Source organism: Alexandromys fortis, unplaced genomic scaffold (genome assembly GCF_014885135.2).
Source record: "Alexandromys fortis isolate MF-2015 unplaced genomic scaffold, M_Fortis_MF-2015_v1.1 scaffold_396, whole genome shotgun sequence".
In the NCBI taxonomy this organism is placed as follows: Eukaryota; Metazoa; Chordata; class Mammalia; order Rodentia; family Cricetidae; genus Alexandromys; species Alexandromys fortis.
Window position 1 is genome coordinate 310,442 of NW_026068281.1, and position 10,104 is coordinate 320,545.

Consider the following 10,104-nt stretch of genomic DNA (forward strand, 5'->3'; position numbering starts at 1 on the left):
AAGACCGGTTTTAACCCAGGCTTTTTCAGACCCAGGCTAGCTGGCCTTGGTGAGTTCCCGATAGAACATCCCCATTGTCTCAGTGTGTGGGTGCACCCCTCGCGGTCCTGAGTTCCTTGCTCATGCTCTCTCTCCTTGTGCTCCTGATTTGGACCTTGAGATTTCAGTCAGGTGCTCCAATGTGGGTCTCTGTCTCTGTCTCCTTTCATCGCCTGATGGTGCACATCTTTAACCCCAAACTTGAGAAGGCAAAGGAAGGTGGAACTCCTGTGAGTTAGAGGCTAGCCTGATCTACATACTGAGATCCAGGTCAGCCAGACCTATTGAGCTTACCCAGTGAGACCCTTTTTTTTCAAAGTTATGTACTTAATTTACCTTTTGTAACTTCTAATTATTCTTTCAGTGGTATTTTTCTGTAAGAAGCATCCATTTGCTTGTGAGAAACTAATACCAATTAAGATTGATCATTGAGAGATTTGATCATGTTCATCAACTGTGAGAAACATGGGATTTCCAGGGTCTAAATAATGATGTGTTTGTGCATGTGTGGGTATTTACTAAAAAACTCACATTTTTCATATTTAAAATGCCATAATGATGACTCTGTCCCAAAAAAATTCAAGCAATCACAAGGCCATAATACTATGGTAAATAGGACCAATATAAGAATAGAATATAAAAGAGTCAAACCTCACAGAAAAGTGAATGGAAAAATTGTCGAGCCAGAGACAGTGGATAATTATAATGGAACATTATTTTTTGCCCACAACAGAGAAGCTGCACATATGAACTCATTGTAGCTGTGATAGCATGCCCAAGACCTGTGTGAGCTCAACTCAAAAATTTTAGCGTGGAGAGAGGATTGGACATGAAATTCCAACTCTAACTGAGGAGCTATTGGCAACTAAGAGCTGCTGGGAGAGTGGAAGTCAATATTTTTTTTCAAGCCACACACCCAGTAGTATATGGACAACACAAATTTGATTTGATAGGTAGAAAGAGAGAAAGAAAGAAAGAAAGAAAGAAAGAAAGAAAGAAAGAAAGAAAGAAAGAAAGAAAGAAAGAAAGGGGGCAGTAATGAATACACAGTTGGGTTGGTAAGGAAAGGAAGTGAGGTGGATCTGGGAGAAGATGAGAAAGGGTGTTAATATAATCAACAATATATGAAATCCTCAAAGAACTAATAAAGTATTACTAAAAGGAACAAAACAATGAAATACTGAAGTGCTAACTATGAGTGCAAATAAATAGTCCTTTCCCCATTGAAGCAGCATTGCTAACTGATGTTATAATATGCCTTGAAAACTGGCATATTTATGATATTAAGTTATACTAGTAAAAATGTGAAATCCCACTGGACTTCAGAGAAAATCCTCTTGCCCTGTGTGCCATACAACAGGGGCAGGCACGCCCAGCCAACCAGGGTATGGGGGCACCTTGAAACTCCGAGCCCACCTGGGGCCATAGTGCCTGACTGAGAACTGTAATGATCCCTTTGTGATGGGGAAACCCAGCTGGACACAATGAGCAGGTCTGGGTTAACTACCCCAAGTTCCAAGAAGAAAATGCGGGCCTAAATGGTACTTTGTACTACCAGCCAAATTGGCACTATTAGTGTGAGCAGAGATATGGTTGTTCATGAGAGAAAGAGAGAGACAAAATGGTTCAGGTCCCCTGGACAGAGGCATAACTAAAGAGATGAGAGAGGAAGGAAGTGAGCTAAGATAGTGAGGGAGCTGAACCCTTGACCAGTAGCAACACACTGGAAATATTGCCCTGCACTTTATCTAGGCAGCACAGCTGCTCAAGCACAGAACCAAAAATATGACTTGGGCTGCCCCATCATCCACCTCCTCTACGATTCGTTGGAGCAAGTGAAGGGACCTGACCTGCAGACCCAAAACTGGAGGATCTCCCCAAAACAGGGCAGCAACAGGCTATCCAGGAGGAGCCCAAGAGTACAAACCAGACAAATGATTTTTTTGCAATTAAAACTGGCAGAGAATTGAAAAAAAAAAGTGTTCATGGTGTGACTCATGATGTCAAACTACATCTTTGATGAGATTTTTAAGTTTTTCCCTTTCCTATTTTTTAATTTATCTTATTTTCCCTTTAATTTTCTTTTATTTGGGAGTTTGTGCAAAAATGGAGGGTGGATGCAAAGGGACAGGGAAATGATTGGGATCAAGATATAGGATGTAAAAGACACACTAAATAAATAAATTTGAAATCAAGGTTGGAGATATGGCTTAGCAGTTAAGAGGACTCACTCCTCTTCCAGAGTACCTGAGTTCTCTTATCAGTACTTATATGGTAGCTCATTCCTGTAAATCCAGTTCTAGGGAATCTAATCCTTGTTCTCCCTTTCTTGGGCACTCCACTCACACAGTTCACAGACATACATGCACCAAAACACCCATGGATAAAAATGAGGTTCCAACTCTCTACACACACAACAACAACAACAAATGACTGAATAAAGCTGGGTGCTTCATCCCATGGACTTGAGAACATGTACTGAAAGAATGCATAGTCTTAGAAAGGCCAAGCATCCAATCCAGGAATCTAGAGGTGTGGACTGAGCAATAGACTGATTTTCAAACACCTCTAATTAATTAAAACAAACTTTCATTACCTCAGATTAAATCCAAACAACTGTTGCTATGGACTCTTTTAATGAGAAGCAGGTTATCTGTGTAATCAGGACTCAATGTCTCTTTGCTGCCTAAACTTTTTCTTTGTACTCTTCATTTCTTATATGGCTTTGTGATCTACCTGGTCCAATCCCAGGTCCCATTTGCTGGTCTGATCACTTACCAAGACTCTTGAAACAGACTTTCACTTATGGACTCCTCGTTTCAGACAGCAGGTAGACAAACTCGCCACAATCGTTTTCCTGTCTGGGATCCTGTTGTCAGTTCCATGGTCCCTAAACAGTATGTGAGCTAAAGAGAGGCATCCAGTGCCTGGTATATGAATGGGTCTGTGATTCTGTGACCTCACCTCCCCTTAGACCTTCAATTATCTTTTCACTTGCAGTAGCAAACAGACATGCAGGTGTGAGCAGTCAGAGAACTTTTCTGAGAATTGTTTGTCTCAGGTGAAAGGGTAAAATTGCTATTTTCTTCCTATCTGAAGAGAATTTTGGAAGTGAAGATAATGGTCTTCTAGATCTTGATAGGTGGAAGACAATATGTCACTGGGAGGGAGCAGGAGATACTGAGGTTGGACGTGGGAAGGACTGACAGTGAACTATAGAGTTCCCATTGCATTATTTCTTCCCATGAGGAAACTTAGTTATATCCTGTTTGTGAGCCTAGAAAGCAGTGGTTCTCAACCTGTGGGTTGTGACCCTTTGGAGTCATCTAAGACCATTGGAAAGCACAGCAGCCTTGTGTCTGATAACTTCAGATTTTCCCGGGATAAAAACAAGTTCACAGGAACTGAAACTTAACTCGTTTGAGGCCCTGACCCGTAAACCCAAACAAGACCTTTCCACATCTGCTCCTTGGAAAGGACCCAGAACTAGGTTCCTTTTGTCCTTTCATTGGACTCTCTGAGAAAGCCTTAGGCCTGGTTCTCAACAGTTGATGCTAAAGCATTTCATGTTTTGGGACTCAGAAGGCTTGATGAATGGGTTAAGACACTGAAATTAGATGAGCATGTCCAGACAGGGGCAAATGGAGCTTAGTCTTGTGGGAATGGCCTAGGAGAATCAATTGGAATTCCAAAGGAAGACAGAAGAAGGCATTAGATCCCCTAGAAGTAGAATTAGAGTTGGTTGTAAATCACTGTGTGAGGCCTGGAGTTTGAGACCAGAGGTAGCAACTCTGAAGATAACAATTTTCTGTCTCACTGACATCAGAGTTGCATACAAAGATGGGCACAATTAGGGAAATTCCAATGAGCTGTGTACTAAATGCACACCACTTACAAAAATGTGGAAAGGTGGTATTGCATAAATAAGTTTCACAGACATAATCAGCAAAGTAGAAGATAATAATACAAGAGCTGATCCCCCTCATTATTTCCTGGAAAAATTGTATCAAAACTTTAACCATTATTTTATTGTTATGAATGATTACGCTTTGGAAATTTTCTCAAATATGCCCATTATTGCATGAACAGAAATGTTTATTATTTAATTGTCCAACACTGTTAGGTTTCTGAACACTGTTCATGAGGATGAAAGGGGAAAAAAACATGTTTCATTATATTAACTTTATACAGCAGAAGTAGCTAAGAAAAAGTAAATTAGCATATTCCAATCAATTTTAACCAGTTAAATAAAAATAATGAGATAATGTCAAGATTCATATGTTATTTTATTTTTGTCTTATTAAGCATGACAAATAATTTAACTAAAGGCATTCTTTGTTCACAAAAATGAATGATATTTACAAATATACACTTACTACAGCACACAAGTTTATGTGCGTAGGTTCACACATGTGTCACCCTCGCTTTATGGTTTCAACAGTGTATTGAGAATGAAAGGTGATGGAATAACAACTAAACGTTGATCAGAAGCAAACAATTTGCATGTTGATATTATGATTAGTATTTTCTATTCCTTGCACTTTGAAAACGGAGTGAAGTTTCACAGGAGTTGTTGCTCGTCAGCAGAAAGGGACTCACAGTTGGGAAACACCCAGAGGTAATTGAGGCAGCATTTAGCATGAACCATGTGGATGATAAACCAGAGTTAAATGAATATCTAAGAGGCAGGAAACTGTGTAAAAGCAGAGAAACGTGCTCACCAAGAGCAGAATAATCTTTGTGGCTCTGGACTCAGCAGAGGATTTGAGGGACAAGTTGCTTCTATGAATGTGCTTCATTCTCTGCTTGTGTCTGTAGAGGATGCAAATCATGGAGCCACTGGACCAAAGCATCAGCAATGTGAAAAACACATCAGGACTTGAGAATAATATTGCATAGAGGATGTCAATGACTTTATCATGACGGGCAGCAGAACAGTATTCAAGGTCTTTTAGACTAGTGATGTTTATATTGTTAAATTTGCCAGTCATGTGCAAAAGAAAAACAATGTTTGCAAGAAGGGACAGGATCCAGGTCACACATGTGGAAGAACCAATGTACCTGGGAGCTTGCAATTTACACTTTGCCCATGTGGAGTCCATAGGGCTGATGACAATAGCCTGAAAGATACTCAGAAAACAGGTGGTGCTGATGGACACTGTCCTCCCCACCCTGTGGAGATAGAAAAGTAGTTTACACCCGATATCCCAGAGGAAGTCTTTCAGACCAAAAGCTGCCATTGCCTGGGTCACATCTTTACACAGCAGACTTAAGGTGTTTGCTGTAATCAAGTGCATCAAGATGTAGTTTGTGGTCTTTAGCCTGCATCCCCTGAAGTTAAACAATAGTTAGTGGCAGAGGAGATAGGAATTTTCCATAATTCTAATGATAGTCTGTGATAAGAAAATCACTCCAATAGCCACATATGTGACTGTCATGCCATTGGTTCTTGGGGTCTGAGCCGAAGGATTCTGTGCAGGAAAATGAGGTGTAGGTTTCATATATCAAGTGAGCTCAACATTCTCCATCCTCAGTTAATCCTTTATGAATATTTCCTTCAACCTTATTTTACTAAGAGGCTTTTAGGAGATCATCCACTACTGTAGGAGGCATTTATAATGTACAAGTTTCCACTGCAAGACAGTACATTGTAATGACCTTTTCATGCTCTCTGTTCATGGTCTAGAAGGCAGCAATGACTCTAATTTTATTTGTAAATTTAGAACTTTAAACGGTGGTAATATTAGGTGATGTGCAAGGATGAAGTATGTAGGTAAAAGTATATGAGTCATAAATATAGAAAAGTAATATTTCTAAGATTCAATTTCATTGCAGTTCTTGTGTGTGTGTGTGAGTGTGTGTGTATGTGTGTGTGCACCTATGTATATATTCAACTGTTAAACTGGAGTAACAAGAATCACTTTTACATTTAAAAGGAATGCAACATGTGTTTTGTTTTGTTTTGTTTTTTGAGGCACTGATTGTGGAAGTTGGGCTGAAATAGAAAAAAGGTAAAAAAAAACAATTATTGAATATTTTCTGATTAATGTTCTTAAAGCACCTCTATTTGTACTGCCTATGTGCCAAGAATTACTTCCTGGAAGAGAGTGACCTGGAGAAATAACAAGAACTACATGCCATTGCCGTTAACATCCTGCTGAGTGCCATGTAGCTCTGTAAAATCTCAGTTGCTTGTCTTCCCCACCTTGTGGTTTGATAATGCAAACTGAACCCAAGACCAAAGTCCTGCTGGCATTATTATGGCTTTGTTTCACTGGTGACATCTGCTCTCTCCCACTCCCATCAGTGTCAAGGTGCTTATTCCAGAGTGATTCCCACTACAAGACTTTCTTTTAATTACATTGATCATTAGTGGTATAGGAATCAGACAAGAGTAGTCACTAAATATATTTGCTTAGTGTATAGACCCACTTAGAAAAATTGTTATTTAAAAAGTTATTCTGATGAGACAGGTTTTGTAAGAAGGAAGTCTTCTCTCTTTTCCTTCCTTTGAAAGCTACCAAATCATCCTAGTGTATTATTATTTTATAGTAATAACTGATGTGTATAAAGTATTATTTAAAGAAAGTGTATTAACTATCTGGGATAAGCCTTTGAGAGCGCATGCTTGATAAAGTGGGAAAATGGGGACTTGAAAGTATTTGAGGATGTACAGAGAGTACAGTAACTCAGCATCCTCCCTATAAAGCAGTACATGGATTGCTCAAGCATCAACCCTGCATTTTTGTACTTACACATTCAAATGACCTTGCAACAAGCATGATTTTACTTATTTGAGAGTAAGAAGTATCCTTGTGTGTATAGATATTTATTACATAAGGTGGTAGCCACTGTTAATGAACACCCATATGTTTTAATTCAATGAGAACAGCATAATATTTCTGAAACATGAACCAAGGTAAACACTGAACGTCTGTATAAAGATGGCTCTGTCCTAGGACTGATATATAATAATTTATTTGTGCTAATTTATACACTGAATATCACTTAATAGAATGATTTGATCGTGTTTTCAAAGAAAAAACTCATAGCAATACCCAGAAATCTATGATAAGAATCTGTCAGTCATCACATACTTTGTCATAACTTAAAAAAGAAGACATACAGTCATAAAGTGAGATATAAACAGTATTATTTATCTGATGATATGCTTATGTACTTATTGATACCTGAGTTAATAAGACTTTTTGTTGGGCAAAGTATTTGGGGGTTTTATGGAGACCTTTTGGGGAATCTTGTTCAATCAAACCACAATAGTGTGGAAGGAATTCATAGGCTTTCATCCTATGTGGAAACAAAAGCAGAAATTCTTTTCCAAAGCAACACATCCTTAGAGCCAAATTTTGAAGTCAAGATACCTAATGTATATATGTTGGTTTAGCCAAACAGCCTGTATAATGAAATGTCTCTCTGTATTTAGCTCATTCACAGTAAAAAAAAAAAAAAAATTCAAAGAAAACACAATAGTATACATAATCTAGACTCTCTGTGTATATTCCATATTTAGGTGGCTTATTTTTCTTTGCTCCTTTAATCTATGTCTGTCTGTATTCTCTCTTTCTTTTTAAGGACTTTTTTTCTTAGAATTATTTACTTATTTTTATAACTCTCTATACTCTTTTTCTTCTCTTTCCAAAGCCCATACACATATATCCAACACTGTAACTCATTTAGAGGTATTTTTCATCTGAATTTGTCTTTATTACAGGTGTATTTATAATTAGTTTTTGACCAGAAGCACTGTTTTTCTTTTAAATGCTAAGCAGGCATAGCTAGGACCAACTCTAAAAGCACTGTCTGTTGGTTCTGCCCAGTCCAACATGGTGGAGGCATGTTCACTGCCTCTGAGAGCCACGAACATTGCTCCAGCTCCAAGGTCACAGTGGGTCTGTGTCACCATTAAGCAATTTGTAACCTGCTATTCATAGATCCCACTGAAGTACTCTGTCTCCTGAAGGAGCTAGAGCTGTTCCTGCATTGAGCTCAAACCAGGAAGCTGCCATTTCAAAACCTCACGATGTCCTTGTAGTGTTTTTACTGCTAATACATAATCAAGAAGACCTCTCTTAAAGGAGCATCCCTGTTCACCTCCAGCAAACAGAGAGCATGCAGAAAAAAATCAGCTAAACTTTATTTGCTTGTAATTTTTTTTTGTTTCTATAATTCCTTTCCAAACTCTCTCAGGATTTATGTGGATTTAGCTGGCCAATTTGTAGCCAGGAGGCTGATCCTCCTTCATGGAAAAGTCTGCCAGATACTATGGGCCTGTAGTCTGAAGATGTATGCTACAATGATACAGAAGAACTTTGGGTGACTATCCAGGCAGCGAAATGTCTCTGTCAATTCTAGAGTTTTGGAAATTGCTTACAATGTATTTCCTATTTACTTAGGTAATATTATATCTTTCTGAAGTCTTTGAAGGAGTTGAAGAATAGATATAGTTACAGTTTTTATTAGTTACAACAGAAGATAAAAATAGATATAAATATTATAACTGTAATAATTCTTGCTTGATACCTGTTTTGTAATATGTTATTTTACTATGATAAAGTTAAAACATTCTTTTTTTATTTAGACAGAAAAGGGGAGATGATGTGGGAAATCCTTCTGTATATATGTTGCTATCATTGGTTAATGAGTAAAGACGTTGCTTTGGCCTGTGATAGGTCTGTAGATGTAATCAGGAATACTAAACTGAATGCTGGGAGAAAGTAGGTGGAGTCAGTAAGACACCATGTAGCCACCACAGGAGACAGATGCTAGAACCTTGCTGGTAAACCATGACCTCCATGGTAAAATATAAAATAATAGAAATGGGTTAATTTAAGATGTAAGAGATATGAATAAGTTAATAGGCCAAGCAGTGTTTTAATTAATATTGTTTCTGTGTGGTTATACCAGATCTGGGTGACCAAGAATTTAATAAGCTGTCTCCAACAACAGGAGGGTACACCTTTAATCTGAGCCACACCTTCTGTTGTTCATGTGTCACTATGTGATGGGAGAGAGTCTTCTGTTTTGTATTAATTTCATTGGTTAAATAAAGAGACTGCCCTGGCCCTTTAATAGAACAGAAAATTAGGTAGGCAGAGTAAACAGAACAGAATGCTGGGAGAAAGAAGCAGATTCAGGGAGTTGCCATGATTCTCCCACTCCAGACAGACGCAGGTTAAGATCTTCCCTGGTAAGCCACCTCATGGTGCTACATAGATTATTAGAAATGGGTTAAGAGGCTGAAACTAATGGGCCAAGCAGTGTTTAAAAGAATAAAGTTTCCATGTAATTATTTCGGGTAAAGCTAGCCATGCGGGCAGCCAGGTGGCAGGAAGCGCCTGCCACCCCTATTACAACAGTGTCGCCCAGATGTGATAGACTAAATCCACTTAAAAACCTGAGAAGGCTTAAAAATAAGGAAAAGAGGGTTTAACAGAGTTTTTTGTTGTTTGTGGGTGGCTTGCCGCAAAGAAATTGTCCTGACTCAGCAGCAGCAAAAAACTGGCTGTTTTAAAATGTGCCGCCATTGCTATCTCTGTCTGGCTCCTGCGGGAGACAGAACATTTGAATGATGCATTTGGAGTAAAATGCTACGATTTGTTTGATGGCAACTAGACTGGCTGTGTGCCTTAAAGGAAGTCATTGTCTGCTGCATCTCAGAGGCACAAGCAGCTCCACCACAGTACTGGTGCAATGTGCAAGGATCGGAGGCACGAGCGGCTCTGCCATGTTGGACTGGGCAGGGCAAGCTGGCAGTACCTATTTTTGACCTATGAAAGTCACAGCTTAGATTCTTAAGTGCTTAATGATTTAAAACTATAAAACAAAGTGCTCCTAGATAGTAAAAAAATTACAGATTCACAATAAAACAGATTCAGACATAAAAGACCACAGTGTTGGATGAGTGTACGTAGGCTTGAGAGAGAGAGAAAAAAAATATAGAGAATAAAGTTAATGGTTTAAAAAAAAAGGGTAAAGTCTTTAAAGAGACAGAGTACAGAAGTACAGATAGTTATAGATTAAGAGAAATAAAGAAAAATAAGCCACATA

At 38.6% G+C, this 10,104-nt stretch overlaps 1 protein-coding gene across 1 annotated transcript; it reads right to left on the reverse strand.

Annotated features, from left to right (window-relative positions):
* Positions 1-4,415: 4,415 nt before the first annotated feature.
* On the reverse strand, positions 4,416-5,858 carry LOC126494756 (vomeronasal type-1 receptor 4-like). The gene is given in 2 exon segments (XM_050132171.1): positions 4,416-4,691; positions 4,694-5,858. Coding segments are annotated over 2 exon segments (981 nt in total). The 5' UTR covers positions 5,541-5,858; the 3' UTR covers positions 4,416-4,557.
* Positions 5,859-10,104: the final 4,246 nt, after the last annotated feature.